Consider the following 21,475-nt stretch of genomic DNA (forward strand, 5'->3'; position numbering starts at 1 on the left):
GGAAAAGACTCCAACCAGGAATGGTGTCCTCGCGCTCGGAGCGTCCCGCAGCACAACTCCACTTGAATGTCGGTGCCGCACCGCCATCCTCGCACTGGCCTGGCCGAGATGGAGAAGGACGCCGCGGAAGCGCAGCCAGCCCGCCAGCGGAACGGCTTCGTAGGCATGCTTTATGGGGAGTTTTCAGACACACTCGACAACAAGGTACGGTACTCCGTGAGCCTGACGGAGAGCGTCCTGACCATTCAGAGGATCTCCTCGTCCCCCGGCCGGACTAAGGTGGTCTTCAACTTGACGGACTGCGTGGGCTGCCGGGCGTACAGAGGAGCTGACAGCGCGGATGTAGGCGCCTACTTTACCGCCTATTTCTACCCCTTCAAACGGCGCTGGATGAGCGCCGGGGTAGCCCGGCAGAGAGTGGAGCAGTGCTTTCGAGTGGCGCTGGTCCAGGACGCCCGGACCAACCTGTGCGAGGCTGAGAGGTGGGCTTGTGCCATCAGGAATGCCTCTGTGCAGCAGGCGCCCCGCAAAGACGGTGAGCAAGGTCACTCATATTCATATGCAGTTTATATGGGTCACTCGACAATTGGAGGACCATTCAGGCATGGACCATTTAACTTAATTTATTTATTTTTGGTGTTTCCCAGAAAAATCCATATTTAAAAAAACAAAACAACAAAACATTTGCTTTTACTGCATTTTTCTGATATACTCAGAAAAAGACATGCTGATATTGAAGTGTTTTAAGTAATAGGGATGCATTGGTTTGAGTGAACACTCGCCATAATAGGTGAAAGCGTTTGCGAAAATATGGGGAATAGAAGAGAGGACTTACTTTAGGTCTCGCCTTAGTCAGAGCAATTAGCTTCATGATGGCATTTCTGCTGAGTCGTGTAGCTCACGTTTCCCCCCCTCTTCCTCAACATGGTTGAGCTTATGTTGAGAGACACAGAACATAATTACTAGTATTTGATATGTCTGATAAAACAAAACGTTTTAACAATTCCAGTGCTGCCTTGAGATACTAACCGTTGTTCGGATGATCATTTGTTTCTTTGACTTGTGAGCAAAAATTGGAGATACAAGTGCTGTATGGTGGCAGTGAACCAAACTTACTTCCCAACAAGCAGCAGTTTGGCAGATAGTTGACTGTTAGTTGACTGATAGTTGACTTTCTAATGAGAGCCTTTGAGATGTTTATATCATTCATGTTTAAGTTTACTTTCAAACTAAAAATAAAACAAAGACAATTACATGTTGTGTATTTAAACAACCACATAACTTTGCTTTAAAGTCTGCTGGCTTAATGCTAACACAAAATGCCCATAAAAGGGCAAACAAATAGCATGAAATATTTGAACCCAAATAGTGGAGCAACACATGTAGACAGGTAATATAGCAATACGATAGGCATATATTCTTTATGTTCTGCAAAGAATGACTAATATCCGTACATCTATGTTATACTGCCCACGGGGGGAGCAGCACAGTGTCAGTTAAACTGAAGCAAAAATGCGGCAAGAACTGTACAATTTCTTGACGGTCTATTTAATTCTGTGAGGAAGACATCAACAAAATCATACCAATGAAGTTGATTTAAAACTCCTTGTGTCTGTTATATTTGATATGGGCAGCACGGTGGGTGACACATCTGCATCACAGCTCAGAGGTCTTGGGTTAAAATCTTGTTTGCCTGTACTCCCCATGACTGCATGAGTTTTCTCTGGGTGTTCCGGTTTCCTCCGACATTCCAAAAACATGCATGGTAAGTTAATTAAAGACTTTAAATTGTCTGTAGGTGTGAATGTAAGTTGAATGGTCGTTTGTCTAAATGTGCCCTGTGATTGGCTTGCAACTAGTTCAGAGTGTGCACCGCCTCTCATCTGAGGTCAGCGGGGATTGGCTCCAGCACACCTGCAGTGCTCATGAGAATAAACTGTACAGAGAATGGATGCTTATTTGATATGTAAAAATGATATAATTTACACAGCAAGTACATGTTTCTGTATTTTGTGCACAGAAATATATTTTTTTATTTCATGGAGGTAATAGAAAATTAATATTCTGGAAGGACCCATAATCCATCCATCCATCCATTTTCCGAACCGCTTCTCCTCACTAAGGTCGCGGGCGTGCTGGAGCCTATCCCAGCTATCATCGGGCAGGAGCCGGGGTACACCCTGAACTGGTTGCCAGCCAATCGCAGGGCACATACAAACAAACAACCATTCGCACTGACAGTCACACCTACGGGCAATTTAGAGTCTCCAATTAATGCATGTTTTTGGGATGTGGGAGGAAACCGGAGTGCCCGGAGAAAACCCACGCAGGCACGGGGAGAACATGTAAACTCCACACAGGCGGGGCGGGGGATTGAACCCCGGTCCTCAGAACTGTGAGGCTGACGCTTTAAGGACCCATAATATAATATATAATTTCATGTCAGCATTCAAATAGAACAGCATGCCACCAAGTACTCTCTGCTTTCTGTGTTAAATTGCAATTTTTAACAGGATTATTCATGCTCAAACTGAGTCACAATCCTATTTGTAAAACAAGTTTTTTTCAGAAAGCATTTTTGCATTCCTTCTGACAATAACCTGCTCTACTTGCTCAGAAGCTGAGCCACCTTCCATCTATTCATTCAACCTGCCTGTGTGAAAAAGCATTCTCGAATCCCACACATAGCTGACTGAGTTAGTAATATGGGCCAAAGGCTTGGTCACACCTTTTTAATCAATTAATCATCCATCCATCAATTCATATTCTTTGTGTTTCCCAATGTTTGTTGAGCTACAGAAAAAACCCCACAAAAAGTAGATACACAAGTTAAGAGAGAAATAGCATTTAATTGTTCTGCCTGTCACTATATGGAGAGAACATGCATACTCCACACAGAAAGGCCATAACTGAGAATTGAACTCCAAACCTCAGAACTCTGCAACAGACGTGCGAACCACTACGCCACTGCTGCCATCAGTTCATCAAACACTTTAGCTCCCCCGACAACTCTCCATTCTGCATCTTAGCAAGGGGGAAATCCTGTGCTTGAAGCTGTGGGAACAGTTCAAGCAGGATCCATAAAGACATGCTTGGGTGGGTCTGGTGCAGAAGAGGCTGACTGTCCTGTGACTTGACCTCAGCACTTAAAGTTTATCAGTTTATCTTGTCTTTGTAGTGTATTCAATTAAATACAGGCTGAACATGATTTGCAAATCATTGTATTCTGTGTTTATTTATGTTTAACACAATGTCCATTCCTTCATTGGAATTGGGGTTGTAGATGGAGGTGTGTAATAAAGCACTATATTTCCTCAAGTATCATTTTGGATAAATATTACTTGTCAGAGTAGTTTGAATGCACCATACTTTTTACTTTTCGGATTTATGTGAAGAAGAATTGATACTTTTACTCCATTGCAATGATTGACATGCCGCTCGCTACTTTTATTTATCCATTATTGCGTGCGCGATGTTTTTTGAGACTTCATCTTCGACTTCTGCATATGACACAGATGCTCCAATCTAGCGTGGTCACTAGTGGCATTTAACTCCAATTCAATAATCAGACGGCACAAGGCAGTCGCCTGACAGCGCACAAAGCCTTCGCGGGCCAATCAAAATTGCTCATTTTGGGGGGGGGGGAGACACCCACGCGGCGGAACGGTGGATGACTGATTAGCATACCTCTCTCACACTTCTGAGGACCGGAGTTCAAATCCCGGCCTCGCCTGTGTGGAGTTTGCCTGTGCACACCTTGACTGCGTGGGTTTTCTTTGTGCACTCCGGTTTCCTCCCACAACCCCAGAACATGCATGGTAGGTTAAATGAAGACTCTACATTGCCCGTAGGTGTGAATGTGAGTGAGAATGGTTGTCTGTTTATATGTGCCCTGCGATTGCCTTGTGACCAGTTCAGGGTGTACTCCGCGTCCTGCCCGCAGTTAGATGGGATAGGCTCCAGCATGCCCGCGACCCTAGTGAGGATAAGCGGTACAGAAAATGGATGGATGGAAACACCCGCACAGTGTGTTTACTTTTACAGACTCCAAAAAGCAACTTTATGATGAAGTGTAGTCTTGCGTCTGCCCAAACGTAGATATTTCATCCCAGTTCTAACTTGAGAAAACACCTTGCAGTAAGATGCAGATGTTTCTGTTGTTGTTTTGCCAGTGCATCTGGCAAGATTAGCCTTATTTTATTGTCATAAATCTCTGTAAAACATGCTTTTTAGGAATACGTGCCATGCTGTAATCCTAATCTCTCTCTCTCGCTCTCTTTCTCTCGCTCCCTCTCTCTTGCGCACACACACACACACACACACACACACACACACACACAAACACACACACACACTATCATTAGGTCTGTTTGGCAAACAGCTTCTTCATTCAGTCATTTAAGTGACTAAAGCAAGTAATGTTTCTGTAGGGTCCAATGCATGTTTTGTTGGTTTCTGGGCACTTAAAATTTGAAACGGTGGAATGTGTGTGTGAACACCCATATATTATTTCTTTTTTTTTTTTTTATATTCATGCCCTGGTTTAAACAATAAATAAATAAATAAATAAATAATCACAAGTTACCCACCAGTTATTCTTTTCTTGACTATTTTTTTTCACTGAGTACTTTCTTACGCTTAAGGCCTCTTTATACTCCCGCGGTCGCGCGGCCGACAACGCCCGCATTGCATCACGTGACCGACAAATTGCCCCGTGCAGCACCTCTGCATAGCTTGCCGCGCACCCGACAAAAATGGAACGCCACGATATATATACATGTTGGCCAGACAGAGGGATAGAGATGGGAAGCATGTGCAGTAGCTTAGGGTGATTAAGGATAGAGATGGAAATGTGTTGATTGGTGTCAATACTGTGCTGGATAGATCGAAAGAATACTTCGAGGAGTTGATGAATGAGGAAAATGAGAGAGAAGGGAGAGTAGAAGAGGCAAGTGTGGTGGACCAGGATGTGGCAGTGATTAGTAAGGGGTCGTTAGAAAGGTATTAAACAGGATGAAAATGGAAAGGCAGTTGGTCCTGATGACATTCCTGTGGAGGTATGGAAGCATCTAGGAGAGTTGGCTGTGGAGTTTTTGACAAGCTTGTTCAACAGAATTCTAGCGGCCTGAGGAATGGAGGAAAAGTGTGATGGTGCCCATTTTTAAGAACAAGAGTGATGTGGACAGCTGTGGGAACTATAGAAGAATAAAGTTGATGATCCACACAATGAAGTTATGAGAACGAGTGGTGGAGGTTAGACTCAGGACAGAAGTGAGTAGTATGGTTTCATGCCTAGAAAGAGTACCACAGATGCATTATTTTCCTTGAGGATGTTGATGGAAAAGTACACAGAAGGTCAGAATGAGCTACATTGTGTCTTTGTAGATAGAGAGAAAGCCTATGACAGAGTACCCATAGAGGAACTGTTGGACTGCATGTGGAAGTCTGGAGTGGCAGAGAAGTATGTTAGAATAATACAGTACATGTATGAGGGCAACAGAACAGTATTGAGGTGTGCTGTCGGTGTGACAGATGAGTTTAATGTGGAGGTGGAACTGCATCAGGGATCAGCCCTGAGCCCATCCCTGTTTGCAATGGTGATGGATAGGCTGACAGATGAGGTTAGACTGGAATCCCCGTGGACCATGATGTTTGCAGATGACATTGTGATCTGCAGTGAAAGCAGGGAGCAGGTGGACGAACAGTTAGAAAGGTTGAGGCATGCACTGGAAAGGAGAGGAATGAAGATTAGCCAAAGTAAAACAGAATATATGTGCATGAATGAGAGGGGTGGAGGGGGAAGATTGAGGCTACAGGGAGAAGAGATAGTGAAGGTGGAGGACTTCAAATACTTGGGGTCAACAGTCCAGAGCAATGGTGAGTGTGGTCAGGAAGTGAAGAAATGAGTCCAATCAGTTTGGAAAGGGTGGAGGTGTGTTGTGTGACATAGGAGTCTCTTCTAGGATGAAGGGAAAAGTTTATAAAACAGTGGTGAGGCCAGCCATTATGTACGGATTAGAGACCGTGGCACTGAAGAGACAACAGGAAGCAGAGCTGGAGGTGGCGGAAATGAAGATGTTGAGGTTCGCTCTAGGAGTGACCAGGTTGGATAAAATTAGAAATGAGCTCATCAGAGGGACTCCTTATGTGTAGAAGGATGATGATGATGGAGTTGCCAGGCAAAAGAGATCAAGGAAGACCAAAGACAAAGTTGATGGATGTCATGAGGGAAGACATGGGGCCAGTTGGTGTTAGAGAGGAGGATGCAGGAGCTAGGCTTACATGGAAAAAGATGACACGCTGTGGCGACCCCTAACGGGACAAGCCGAAAGCAAAAGAAAAAGACTCAAGTAAATATTTGGAGCACTTTTTACTTTTATCCATCCATCAATCCATTTTCTGAGCCGGTTCTCCTCACTAGAGTCGCGGGCGTGCTGGAGCCTATCCCAGCTGTCATCGGGCAGGAGGCGGGGTACACCCTGAACTGGTTTCCAGCCAATCGCAGGGCACATACAAACAAACAACCATTCGCACTCACAGTCACAACTACGGGCAATTTAGAGTCTCCAATTAATGCATGTTTTTGGGATGTGGGAAGTAACCGGAGTGCCCGGAGAAAACCCACGCAGGCACGGGGAGAACATGGCCAGGGATTGAACCCGGGTCCTCAGAACTGTGAGGCTGACGCTCTAACCAGTCGTCACCGTGCCACCTTTTTACTTTTACTTGAGTTATATTATTCTACAGTAACTGTACTTTTACTTTAGTACAATGTTGGTCTATTCTACTCACCTCTGGAAGTAGATATGTCAAAAGATATGAAAATTATAAAAGCAATAAAATGGTTGGGTGGATAATATAAGGTACATTCTGTATTACAACCCCAATTGCAATGAAGTTGGGACATTGTGTTTAACATAAATAAAAACAGAATACAATGATTTGCAAATCATAATGTATCTATATTTAATAGAATACACTACAAAGACAAGATATTTAATGTTCAAACTGATAAACTTTATTTCTTTGAGCAAGTGATCATTAACTTAGAATTTTATGGCTGCAACACATTCCAAAAAAGCTGGGACAGGGTCATGTTTACCACTGTGTTACATCACCTTTTCTTTTAACAACATTCAATAAAGGTTTGGGAACTGAGGACACTAATTGTTGAAGCTTTGTAGGTGGATTTCTTTCCCATTCTTGCTTGATGTACAGCTTCAGCTGTTCAACAGTCCGGGGACTCCGTTGTCGTATTTTACGCTTCATAATGCGCCACACATTTTCAATGGGAAACAGGTCTGGACTGCAGGCAGGCCAGTCTACTCTCTTACACACTCTTACACTCTCGCACTCTTTTACTACGAAGCCACGCTGTTGTAACACGTGCAGAATGGGGTTTGGCATTGTCTTGCTGAAATAAGCAGGGGCGTCCATGAAAAAGATTTTGCTTGGATGGCAGCATATGTTTCTCCAAAACCTGTATGTACCTTTCAGCATTAATGAAAGGTACATCAGGCCATCTCAGATTAGCTCGGGATCAGAGAAGCCGGCGGCGTTTCTGGGTGTTGTTGATAAATGGATTTTGCTTTGCATAGCAGAGTTTCAAGTTGCACTTACGGATGTAGTGCCGAACTGTATTTACTGACATTGGTTTTCTGAAGTGTTCCTGAGCCCACGTGGTGATATCCTTTACACATTGATGTTGGTTATTGATGCAGTGCCGCCTGAGGGAACGAAGGTCACATGCATTCAATATCTGTTTGCGGCCTTGCCGCTTACATGCAGTGATTTCTCCAGATTCTCTGAACCTTTTGATTATATTATAGACCGTAGATGATGAAATCCCAAATTTTTTTGCAATTGTACGTTGAGGAACATTGTCCTTAAACTGTTCGACTATTTTCTCATGCACTTGTTCACAAAGAGGTGAACCTCGTCCCATCTTTGCTTGTGAATGACTGAGCAATTCAGGGAAGCTCCTTTAATACCCAATCATGGCATCCACCTGTTCCCAATCAGCCTGTTTACCTGTGGGATGGGTGTTTGATGGGCATTCCTCAACTTTGTCAGTCTTTCTTGCCACCTGTCCCAGCTTTTTTGGAACGTGTTGCAGCCATAAAATTCTAAGTTAATTATTATTCGCTAAAAACAATCAAGTTTATAAGTTTGAACATTAAATGGCTTGTCTTTGTAGTGTATTCAATTAAATGTAGGTTGAACATGATTTTGTATTCTGTTTGTATTCTGTTTTTATTTATGTTTAACACAACGTCCCAACTTCATTGGAATTGGGGTTGTACATAATCTACTGAGATTTGACACAAGAGCTCTAAGGTAATTATTAACCTTGAAATAACTGCTGCTTTCACACACACTGAGCAGCAACACATACAAACAGAGAATACAACAATACTCACTGGCATATCTTCTCTCTGCTCTGTGGGAACAATATTACTGGAGCTAAGTTGGGGACATTCTCTTCCTGTTCTTCTTGCTTATAATCAGTCTTCATCACTTCCAGTAGACAGTGTTTCCCGGAAAGTGTTGGGAAAAACACTAAAGGTATGCAATTCTAAACAAGGAGTTGCCTGTATACTGTAAAACCCCACAAAAAAGATAGTTTATTCATCTGTGATATAGCTAATAATGAGCATTGACACAGCGGTGTAAAGACTGCAGTTTGCAATAAAACCTGAGCATTCGTATATTTGTGAAAGCTAAATTGTTTATTCAGGTCTTGTACTGGTTCTCATTAGATTGCTTATGTGGCTAATGAGGTTGCCAGTAAATGTATTTATAAAAAAGAAATGCTTCCCAGTTTTCAGCTTGTGTGGCAAAACAAACAGCTGTGCTGCATCACATGCATCTTCCTCCCATATGAGTAACAGAGTAATTAGCAGAGTAAACAACTCTCATAGTTTACATGTTTAATTACTACCTCATTGTAATCCAGGATGAGAGGCTAATGAGATTGGAAGGCGGAGGAGGACGAGACCTCATTAGACAATTTTAGCTGCAGCAATCAGCTATGTTTTCATTTTCCACACATCAACAATAAACTCTCAGTGGGAATTTACTGCACAGAATAATGGAGTGTGAGCAGCAGCACCACTCTTGTTGACACTGTAGCAGTTGGAAATGTAAATAGACTGGGTGAGCTAAAGTTATGGGACAGTCAGCCTTTAGGAAAGTGGAAGAAAAGAGTTGATCTCTTGTTTCAGTTTCCATACTATCGATTCATTTTAAGGTGATAATTGGTGAATAAGTGGACAAACTCATTGCTGTTGTCTGATGCATGTTGTAATCCACTTTAAAACAGCTTGTACAACCCCAATTCCAATGAAGTTGGGACGTTGTGTTAAACATAAATAAAAACAGAATACAATGATTTGCAAATCATGTTCAACCTATATTTAATTGAATACACTACAAAGACAAGATATTTAATGTTCAAACTGTAGTGTATTCAATTAAATATAGGTTGAACATGATTTGCAAATCATTGTATTCTGTTTTTATTTATGTTTAACACAACGTCCCAACTTCATTGGAATTGGGGTTGTAGTATAATAAGGTGTCTGGTGAGTGTACAGATTTTACATTAGCAAAGGTTGAATCAAGGCAGCTGGACTTTCTCTTGTTTGTTGAAGACTTTTTCACCTTTCATCCAAAAGGCTTCTTCAGTTCTAAATTTTCAGTGTAGAGTCCCTCACTGTGGAAGCAAAATTGCTGAGTTCAGTACAATGCTGAGTACATGCATCCCCAGCACTGCAGCCATTGATGTCTTCAAGGAACGACGACAACAAGACTCCAGCCTCCATGACAGAACCAACCTCGCTCCAGGCCAGGTACTGTATGTGATCTACAGTAGTTAAGCTTTGCCTAACATCACATACTCTACTCCCAATACAACAAATAAGAAGCAAATTCAGCAATAGTGTTCTCGCAGTGCACTGCGGTGAGCAGTGCAATGACCTCTACATTGGAGAGACTCAGGAGCCGCTGCACAATCGCATGGCACAGCGTCAGTGGGAGGCTTCTTCGGGACCAGAATGAGTGGCTTATTTGCATCTCAAGAAGAAGGGGCATTCCTTCGAGGACAACAACATCCAAATGCTGGATAGGGAGGACAGCTGGTTTGAAAGAGGTGTAAAAGAAGCTACCTTTGTTATACTAGAAAAGCCATCTCTAAACAGAGGAAGAGGTTTTAGGCATCACCTATCGTCTGCCAATAACAATGCCCTGACATTTCTACCTCCAAAGATTACCTCAATCAATGGGAAGAGTGGCACTAAAAAGCTGTTTTGCCACAAGATGATTGAATGACTGATTGGTATGCAGGATGTCGTTTTTCTGATCACACTTGGCAACAAGAGCCTGTTGACCACTCCCAGGGGATATACCCACCGAGGCATAAATAAAATGACTCCACACCGAAAATTTTGAACTGAAGAAGCCTTTTGGCTTAAAGGTGAAATGCCTTCATCAAAGAATAACAGTCCAGTTGCCTTGATTCAACCTTTGTGGATTTCCATTACCCGGATGACAGAGCATCTACACAGACATACAGCATTTACAATTGAATATAGCCAGAATCCTTTTTTCGCAAACAAGCACATTTGAACAAGCAGTTGGTTGTAAAAGCAACTAATTTGGAATGTTGGTTGGCACAGATGGAAGCAAGAAGGACTAGTGAGACATTTAAATAAGATGTTGTGTGCATCCACCCTCCCTGTGGTCTGGAGTCTGCATGAGTTGGGCAGGCAGAATGGAACACTGTAACTTGAGAGGTAAAAGAGTGGCACTTGGTCTCTGTCCTCCTATTGACCTGATCATTCATCCAGTCTGGCAGTTTGATGAGAATCTCATGCAGATTATCATCCTTTATCGTGTTTTCAGCACACACGTTTAATTTATAATCTTGTTTAGCATTCCAAATGCAAAGTATCCTGTAAAACTGACTGAACTGAATACTGTTGTGGTGATAAATGCAGTTTCGAAATGCAGAGGGTGTATGAAAGTCAGTGTGAATCCCTAATCCTTTATAGAGTATTTATCCTCAAGTTAATTGCAGTTGAGTTTGCTGCAGATGGTAAAGTTGGATTAAAAGTGCAACAGAAGTGCAACATTTGTATTTCCGGGTATGTCAAATCGCTGACAATTGACAAACTGGAAACTATAAGAAAAGGACGTTTACCATGAATGTATAGATTACACCTGCAGACAATGTTTGGAATCAGTCATGACAATTTAGATAGATTTTGAATGGAACACAGTTTGACTCGTCATCAGATGTGATATTTGGATTCGTTCTTTTAATGAGGTTTACGAGTTTAATAAATTTTATTTGCACTTGTGACCAATTCTACACAAAATATAGTAGCTAAAGTGGAACTTCCAAACACCAACTGACACTGATTGACTTCCATGTTCTTTTACTTTAAACATTCCCCGCCCCCCACACACACTTATTTTAAAGATAATTAATTCATTCCAGGCTCTAAGAGTCACCTTTTAAAACAAGTTTTCCACATAAAGAGAAGCTAACCACTGTGTAACAAGACACACACACAAAAAAAAATACTCCTCCTTGAGTATCCCTGATGGAAACAATCACGAGGGAACAGGAAGGTGTTTGCAGAGAGATACTGTCCATTTCTGCTTCTATGCTTATTAATTCACAAAATGTATTGGATTAGTTTGGTTTCTTTCAACAGGATTATGAGGATTATAGAGAAACCATCGCTATGCCAATTGGCGCATAGGTTTTCATTCAGTGGCTGTTGTTGAATGCTCACAGGGATGAATGAAATGTAAATAAGGAAACTGGTCATGTGGATGCTAACAGCCAATGGCAGTGCACATAGCAACCATTGACACCTATGGACAATTTAGACTCTTCAATGAACCTAACATGCATGTTTTTGGAGTACCTGGAAAAAACACACACACAAGTACATAGAGAACATGCAAACACCACACAGGAGGACATGAGCCTGGATATGAAACACAGGCCAACAACTGCCCCACTCCTGTTTGTGCGTGCATGTGTGCGTGCATGTGTGTGAGTGTGTGTGTCAGGTCTGATGACATCGTTGTGGCTTCTCGAGTGACCTAGACTTGCGTCACTAGAAGACCTTTGACCTCAGCCAGGATCTCAAACTCCTGTGAAGCTTTGTCTTCCTCTCTGTGAAACACCCTGTCAACATATTCTGCCCTCCAGCCTGGTGATGGAATTTTGCTTATTTGCACACATTATTCTAGCGCAGAGCTGGGCAGAGCATGGTCCAGTGGCCAGATACTGCCTATTTTGTCCTTAAATCCGGCCCACTGAGAATTTACGCTATCAAGAATCCCTGTAATACTATTTATTAATGTAACCTTTTTTCCCTTATAATTGGTTAATTAAAATGTATATCACTGCGATTGGCTGGCAACCAGTTCAGGGTGTACCCCGCCTCCTGCCCGATGACAGCTGGGATAGGCTCCAGCACGCCCGCGACCCTAGTGAGGATAAGCGGCTCAGAAAATGGATGGATGGATGGAAATGTATATCATAATTTCTACATACAATATTTATTTTCTATTAATTAATCTAATGATCATCAAATAATTGGTTTATTTATTGTCGATAATACCATCTAAAAAAAATTGGTAAATAATTAGTTAATTAATGATAATTAGATAAATTATCATTAATACAATGAACACATGAGAATGTTGTTATCAGAATATACTACTTTGCATATTTTGCATATACACTTGTAGTTTTACCCAATTTACAAATAACATGCCCCGTGGGCGACTGATTAGAGCATGTGTGGTGTTTGCATGTTTTCCCCGTGCCTGTGTGGGTTTTCTCTGGGCACTCCGGTTTCCTCCCACATCACCCAAAAAAAACATGCATGCGAGGTTAATTGAAGACTCTAAATTGCCCGTAGGTGTGAATGGTTGTTTGTTTCTATGTGCCCTGCGATTGGCTGGCAACCGGTTCAGGGTGTACCCCGCCTACTGCCCGATGATAGCTGGGATAGGCTCCAACACTCCTGCAACCTTTGTGAGGATAAGCGGCTCAGAAAATGGATGGATGGATGGCCCCTGTCCATTTTAAAAATAAAATTTAGCCTTTGAGCACAAGTTTGTCCATCTCTGCTCCGGTGTACCACTGAATGCTTATAATTGAAAGGGCTGTTTAAATTTCTCAAATCTATTAACTCTATTAAATAACATAATAAAGAAAAAAGTAGAACTTGGAAGTGGAGCAAACTGTCAGGGTGACACTCAGCACTGTAGTGAGAGTGAGCAAAAGGAATGTGTGTATTTGTTTATGAGATCCAAAAATGTAATAATGCTACAGTATATCGACAGTATGGGGACTGCATACAGTACTGTACATGCAAACAAACACAGAAGTCAAGACACAACATGACTGAGAGCAGGGCAGCAACAAGTCAGCCTCCTCATACCAACATTTGGCAATTTGTAGTGAAAAGGTGAGGGACCTATCATAAATTTTGGCACTGAAATCCTGGGGGCCACCAAAATAATTTGCAATATGTAATACATATAACATATAACTTTAGGGGATACAATTGAGATGTGACGTAAATCGTAAATCACTTGCTGGTTTCCTAGCACACAGCCAGTTGTGCATGCAGCTCCTCTTCATAGCTCCTTTCACTAGCACATTGAATATATACTTAAGGCTTTCAAATGTGATGCAAAACCAAAACCAGGTCAACTAGAAAATATGACAACACTTATCTTGAGTTAGGTCTTTCTGTAGCTGTGACTCTAAGAAGGTCAGTCCAGTTTGCACTAAATTGTTTATTGTTTATTTTTACTTCAATTTGTCTCTGCCAGGTATTTAGTAAATGTAAATGATGATATGTATATGGCTCATTTGAAATGTACACATAAAAAAATACAGGCACTAAATCAGAATTCGGAACTTAAACGCAAATAAATTAAAATAAAAATCCAGAAAATAGCAGCATTCCACTCACATATTCTGTCAGATGCATCTGTCATCCATCAAACTAGTGTGTGTTTAGTTTGTGTGTGAGATGCACAGAATGTACCTAAACGTGTCTGACTTCACATCACACACTACTTGTGCACACAACACACACTTGTCTTCTCCTTTTCTGACTCTTTCCCGTAATTCTGGTATGGTGGCTGGGCTATGCTGGCTTCTTCTCACATTGCATGAAAACTTGCATGGTAGGTTAATTGAAGACTAAATTGTCCCAAGGTGTGAATTGATGTTTGTCTTATATGTGCCCTGCAACTGATAGGGGACCAATCTATGCTACTCTCGCCCAAAGTCAACTGCAATAGGCTCTAGCTTACCTAATGAGGACATATAGAAAATGGATGAATAGATAATTTTAACTGTTACTTACCATGCCAAGGTCTGAACTAGATTTCTCATTCTCTGTCTTTATTTAGAAGTTAAAACCATTGGAGGGAGGGAGCCTGTATTTACTGTATTATTAAAATTGTACGTGATGGTGTAGTCGTACATTCGACTGACTTCCTTTCAGGCCATGTTGGTTCAGTTCCCACTCAGTCACAGTGTGACTGTGAGTGTGAATGGTTTTCTCTCGTCATGTGCCCTGTGACTGACTGGCGATCAATCCAGGGTGTAGTCTGCATTTTGCCCAAAGTCAGCTGGGATAGGCTCCAGCTCCCCGCAACCCTGAACAAGACAAGCGGTATAGAAAATTTATGGATGGATTAAGGTTGTGTTTCACTGTCAATTTCCATCATTGTATCTGACATTCTGGAAGTGTGGAGGCCCTTTTTGTATATGAAAGCCACATTGTGCTTTGATACAAATAAAACAATGCTGACCGTGTGTGGCTGAATGGAGGCACAGTTTGGGCATGTGCATGTTTTTACACGCTCTCCTCACTCCTCCTTCTGGAATCACACCTGTCCCGCAGCGCCAACTTGGGGTCATATGCGGCCAAGTCCTGCAGCGCAAGTGCATTGTGGGTTACAGGCTTCAACCAGACTGATGTTAGATAGAAGATTTTAGATACAGAGTATCAAGGGGGGAGCAATTATTTTTTGTTACTTACTGGCAAGTGTGTGAATGGATGAAGATTTGAAATAAAATGCAAAAAAAATAAGACAGTTATTCTGGCTCCATGTAATTGCTATGGTTGATAACACAGCCATCCATCCATTTTGTATCGGCCTACCACTTGTCCTCCTTAGGGTCAATTATTCATGCTCCATGGCAACTCAAGGCCCATATCATTTTATGTGGCCCGCGAAGGCAAATCACGTGTGTTTCAAATTGTCATATGTAATGTAATAAACAAAATTGTTGCGTCATTGCATTTTTTTGTTCATAAACCCCTTTTTGCAGTAACTTGAACAATACTTGAACAAAATATTATTCTTGTCTTCTGATTTCAAAACTATCCATCCATCCATCCATCCATTTTCAACACCGCTTATCCTGGTTAGGGTCAGGGGGCGCTGGAGCCTATCCCAGCTGACTTCGGGCGAAAGGCAGACTACAGCCTGAAATGGTCGCCAGTCAGTCGCAGGGCACATATAGACACGAACAACCATTCACACTCACATTCACACCGTCACGGAGTGGGAACTGAACCCACGCTGGCCGCACCAAAGTCGGGCGAGTGTACCACTACACCATCAGTGACCTGATTTCAAAACTACAATGTAGCCCGTGACAAAATTGACTTTGACACCCCTGCTCCTTGAGCATTTTAGGGTCTTCCATTAACCTAACATGCATGTTTTTGGAATATGGGCGTAAATCTAACTGCTGTATTTAGGGTAAACCCACGTAAGCACGGGGAGAACACGGAAACTTTCACACTGGATTCAAACCGAAGAACTCAAGACTGTGAGACAAACCTGCTAACCCCAATTCTATTAAGATGCCCAGCATATTTATGTATGTATTTGAAGCAACTCAAACATTTGATGCATTCTAGACTGCTGGCCAGTAGGAAATATCCCACCTGGAAAGTCTAGCTTTCGATTTCAAAGCGTTCCAGTTGAAAGGAAAGAAAAACAGCGCTGCTGAACTCCATAAGCATGAAACACATGCTAACGAGGGACATTTTCAGCAAAATAATTTTTTTGGGTAGACTCGTTCACTTTATTTTTATTTCTAGACCGGTTATACAGACATATATGCTATTTTTAACATGGAAGGGGTTATGATGCAGAAACCGCCTACAGAAAACTGACATAATATTTGGGACAGCTCTCAGAGCTCTGTTGACAGTCTATCAACAGCTAACATGCTGGCCACATTGTACAACAACCCGCACTTGCTCTGTTCCCAAAGTTTGAGTGGCTCCCATCAGCCCACTGGCTTCGCTGCCACACCGACAGAACTCAGAAGAGAAAGGCCACCTTTTGTTCCCAGAGCTGCGCTGCTATTCAGCTCAAAATATCGATAATGTCCTCCTCACAGCCTATTTAAATGTATGGATGTAATTTGCACTTCAGGCTAACTATTTGCTCTCTATAATGCATGTTACCTCATGTTGATTTGAACCCATCATGCTTATCTCCAGTTTTCAGAATTTGTAGTATTTCAATATTTTAGCAATTAGTATTTTATTTCTTATATTCTTATTATTATTCCTAATTTCCATGTGCAATTACGAATTTTGCGCTGACTGTTTTCTTGTCAGTTGCCTTCAATTGCCTTCAATGGAGGATCTTGTACAGACAGAGGGCGCCATTATGTTTCTCTGGTAGGTGGACAGTTCCATTCATGTGAGTCAAATTGTGAAAATAAATTCCTGTATCTACACATTTTCTTCAGATCTTCAACAACATATGGTTGGTTCTTCCTTGACTCAGACACCACACCTCCACAAAGTTTAATCGACATAGTTTTTGTGTTTTGTTTTGTTTTTTTGCGTGGTTTTGACAATATCTGTCCTACTATTTACTTGTTTACTATGAGAAATTGAGGTCCGTAAAAAGGATAATTAAAATGATAAAGCTAGCTGCAAAATACCTTTTCACACTGTACTGTATATATTAAGGATTTTGCTGAAGGTAAAGATTACACAGGACTTAAGTACATTGTTAAGAGCCACCTGTTCCACTTGGCTTTCAAACCTGTGTGAGATGATTGTATTGTTTTTACACATTTGTAAAGGGTGTACATATTCAGATCCATTCATGAAACTTCTCTCTCCGTTTAACTCTCAGGTGTCACAAACTCTGAGGTACGGCGGCCTTGCAGAGTCATGATACTGGTGAACCCACTCAGTGGACGTGGCCAGGCTCTCCAGCTCTTCACCGGCCACCTGCAGGGCATGCTCACTGAAGCTGCAGTCCCATACACACTTGTCATCACAGGTCAGCAACGTAGACACACACGCATAAAAGCTTTTTGTCCTCTGACGTTGGACTTGTGAGTAATGTTTAAATACCTGAGGTAGTCTGACATCATAAATCCCCAGTCAAGTTCTACAGTATTTTACCATGCGTAACCTCAATATCTGGTGGTGCACTTCCTCTATATGTGCCCCGCAATTGGCTGGCAACCAGTCCAGGGTGTACCCTGCCTCTCACCCAAAGTCAGCTGGTATCAGCTCCAACACACCAGTGACCCGAATAAGGACAAGTGCCATAAAAAAAAATGATGTTTTTTTTTGTGTGTGTTTTTTTTAAAGAATGAAAACGTAGTACACACATGAAGTTAAAGAAGTGAACTTTTAATCTCTGTATGGGACCGCTCGGCTGACTGGGCCATCCAAGCTCCAATTTACACACTCTTAATTTGGAATAGCCCCAGTGCCAGCAATCTTAAATTCTTGCAGATTTTATACAATCTTCATATAAAAAAAAAAAAAAAAAAACATGCCAGGCAGCCAGTCTTGCTCCACACACTCAGTATGTGTCCTGTTCTGTAAGACGTACTGGTGTGCATCATTAACTCGTCCAGTAGCATCTTTCTCTCGCCCTCTATGACTACCGCAGCCCTGTTTTGACAGCATCAGCCACTCAACACGCAAGAATATGCAGCCTATCCTCACAGCAGTATCAGCCTGGGAATGCAGCAGCCAAATCTCCCGTGCAGTTGAAACAAAGGTAGAGTGGCATGCAGACTCAGCCACCTGAGTCTGCATGTACAGTTTACATACCGTATGAGGCATCCAATGCACCCAGCCTTCTCTTCATCCTGTGCTCCACCTTAGTCAAGTGACACGTGCAGGAAGGGAAGCCAGTGCTTGTGAAATAAAACAGCTGAAAAATACCCCCAAAGGTGATGCATTTATGAATTTATGCATTTATTTATTTCTATAATAACTGAGCAGCCCCTCCCCTTAGGTTGAGGGTAGCGTGTTAGTCAGTCACTCCAGAAGAGGCAAGTGGCTGGGAAGTAATGCATCAGCTTGAGACCTGGCAAGCTCCAAGTGCTGAGTTGGCTGCTGAGCACAGTTTACTCCTTCTGCCGCTTTGTCTGTCAGCACAGCACCACATCACAGCGTCCTGACATACTGTAAAAACATGCAAAAGGCTCATAAGACAAAGGGAATTGTTGTTTGTGTGTGTCGGTATTTTCTTGAGCAATAAATACTGCTGCAGAAACATGCCTTCAGTGCATTCGATTCATGCTAATTTACCCGTCTCCATTGACAGGTCTGGAATGCAGGCAGGCCAGTCTAGTACCCGCACTCTTTTACTACGAAGCCACGCTGTTGTAACACGTCCAGAATGTGGTTTGGCATTGTCTTGCTGAAATAAGGAGGGGCGTCCATGAAAAAGACTTTGCTTGGATGGCAGCATATGTTTCTCCAAAACCTGTATGTACCTTTCAGCATTAATGGTGCATTCACAGATGTGTAAGTTGCCCATGCCATTGGCACTAACACAGCCCCATAGCATCACAGATCCTGGCTTTTGAACTTTGCGTCCATAACAGTCCGGATGGTCCTTTTCCTCTTTGGCCCGGAGGACACGACCTCCACAATTTCCAAAAACAATTTGAAATGTGGACTTGTTGGACCACAGAACACTTTTCCACTTTGCATCAGTCCATCTTGGATGAGCTCGGGCCCAGAGAAGCGTTTTTGGGTGTTGTTGCTAAATGGCTTTTGCTTTGCATAGTAAAGTTTTAAGTTGCACTTATGGATGTGGCGCCGATCTGTATTTACTGACATTGGTTTTCTGAAGTTTTTCCTGAGCCCATGTGGTGATATCCTTTACACATTGATGTCGGTTTTCGATGCAGCGCCGCCCCCGGGGTGTCGAAGGTCACAGGCATTCAATGTTGGTTTTCGGTCTTGCTGCTTACATGCAGTGATTTCTCCAGATTCTCTGAAACCTTTGATGATATTATGGACCGTAGATGATGAAATCCCCAAATCCCTTGCAATTGTACGTTGAGGAACATTGTCCTTAAACTGTTTGACTATTTTCTCACGCACTTGTTCACAAAGAGGTGAACCTCGCCCCATCTTTGCTTGTGAATGACTGAGCAATTCAGGGAAGCTCCTTTTATACCCAATCATGGCACCCACCTGTTCCCAATTACCCTGTTCACCTGTGGGATGTTCCAAACAGGTGTTTGATGAGCATTCCTGTCTTTTTTGACACCTGTCCCAGCTTTTTTGGACCGTGTTGCAGCCATAAAATTCTAAGTTAATGATTATTTGCTATAAACAATAAAGTTTATCAGTTTGAAGATTAAATATCTTTCCCTTTCAGAACACACTTTCTCATTTTACTTATATTTGAAGAAAGGAGGATAAGGATGAACTTATTGCACTTGCTTTGTTTGAATTAACTAGGTGCCAAAAAACGTACAGTTTTGGGCAGATGATTGACAATAAAGATATATCTTTTTGCTGAACTGAGTGATGTATGCACATGCAGATCAATACTGGGTGTCTATTAGCCATTAAACTATGAATTATGCTGATTTTAACATAAAAATACTGTATAAAGGCAATGTTTTGATGACACTGAGCTTCATGTAAACGTTATTAAAACCTGAGAGAAATATGCCACTCCTAAAACGGACCTCAAAGAAGATCCAGAAGATTAACATAGTGTAATGGCTGTGAAAAGATTATATTTCAGAGGCTTAATCTATCCAATAGCAGTCATTTCATGTTTCTTGTGATTTTTTTTTTTTTTTTTTTGCACAAATGTGGCATATAGTACATTGTCAACAAGCAATGGCAATATACAGTAAAGCTTGTGGGCCTACATTCATTAAATAGCTCAATGCATCTATTACGTGCACTGTGTACATACACATTAGCTGGTCACAGAGCAGTTAAGCTGCCTTGGAGCTGCTGAGGAGCCACTGGGCAGCCTAATGTCACATGTCTGGCTTCATAAGGGCAAAATGAATGCTTAATCTCCCCCGGCCATGATGTAAGCGTGTCTGTCTTTAACCTTGCCCTAATTTTTTTCCCCCTTGGTTTCCTACCCCTCTGAGATATGGCTTTTTTTTCCTCATGTTTCTTCCACTGTTTGTGTGTAATCAGAGCACCAGAACCACGCACGGGAGCTGGTGAAGAAGGCGGACCTGTCACAATGGGATGCTCTGGTTATCATGTCGGGAGATGGGCTGCTCTTTGAGGTTCTTGGACTAGAACCAACTGGCACATGTTTCCGTTATACGTCTGGATATTACTTGTCGTCAGCACCAGTCTGATACTATCTTTGTTCATCCAGGTGATAAATGGTCTGATGGAGCGTGACGACTGGCAAGAGGCGATCCAGACCCCTCTGGGGATTCTCCCGGGTGGCTCTGGCAACGCCCTGGCTGCCTCTATCCACCACTACTCTCAGTGAGTCAGGCCATTAATGAGTCATTTAAATGCATGGGCTAAGAGTGCAACAGAAGAACCAAGAAAAATACTTGCTGAACCTAAAAAAAAAGTGATTTATCTCCTTCCTGTTTAATCATACTCTGAGCTGACTGGGCACATTATCCCTCAGGAGGGAGGAGACACGCAGGCGCAAAGTGAATGTGGTTCACTGCAGCAGAGGTCACTTTAGGAAGCTGATAACCTAGAAGGAATGATGTAATAGTTACAGGGGTGTCAAACTCATTTTCATCGTGGGCCACATCCTAATTATGGTTGTCTGCAAGCAACCGGTTATAACGGTGAAACCACATAAATGTATAACTGCTTGGGACGTAACGGTAAAAAAAAACCCCAAAAAAACAGGTATGTAAAGTATGATTTTGTCCACATTTGGTCCTGTAAGTGCACAAAATGTAAGGTAAACTGCTTATCTTTTGTGTAAGCAATAACAGTTTTAATGGCATTTAAAATGAAACATCAACAGCTTGAATCTTTTCTTTTTAGGAAAGTGCAACATCAATAGTTTGTGTTCTTATGTAGGAAAAGAAACATGCAGACCAATGCAACAGTACCAGTATGAAATTTGTTGGCTTACTATGTGTTGCTGCTGGAAGTTGTTGACACTGCACGACCCT

The 21,475-nt window shown here is 42.1% G+C and overlaps 1 protein-coding gene across 3 annotated transcripts in view; it reads left to right on the forward strand.

Annotated features, from left to right (window-relative positions):
* The window catches only part of LOC133414499 (sphingosine kinase 1-like), a 29,354-nt gene that overhangs the window by 1,386 nt on the left and 6,493 nt on the right, over positions 1 to 21,475 (forward strand). Inside the window, exons 2-7 of one of the 3 annotated variants that reach the window (XM_061699897.1) lie at positions 2 to 204; positions 280 to 535; positions 16,692 to 16,754; positions 17,221 to 17,370; positions 20,514 to 20,608; positions 20,704 to 20,819. In XM_061699897.1, the coding sequence (XP_061555881.1) occupies positions 67 to 204; positions 280 to 535; positions 16,692 to 16,754; positions 17,221 to 17,370; positions 20,514 to 20,608; positions 20,704 to 20,819 (818 nt within the window). In that variant the 5' untranslated portion in view covers positions 2 to 66. Of the gene's footprint in view, position 1; positions 536 to 16,691; positions 16,755 to 17,220; positions 17,371 to 20,513; positions 20,609 to 20,703; positions 20,820 to 21,475 lie in introns of all 3 variants that reach the window. The other 2 variants (XM_061699895.1, XM_061699896.1) reach the window with 2 other exon arrangements.

This window comes from Phycodurus eques, chromosome 16 (genome assembly GCF_024500275.1).
Source record: "Phycodurus eques isolate BA_2022a chromosome 16, UOR_Pequ_1.1, whole genome shotgun sequence".
Taxonomy (NCBI): Eukaryota; Metazoa; Chordata; class Actinopteri; order Syngnathiformes; family Syngnathidae; genus Phycodurus; species Phycodurus eques.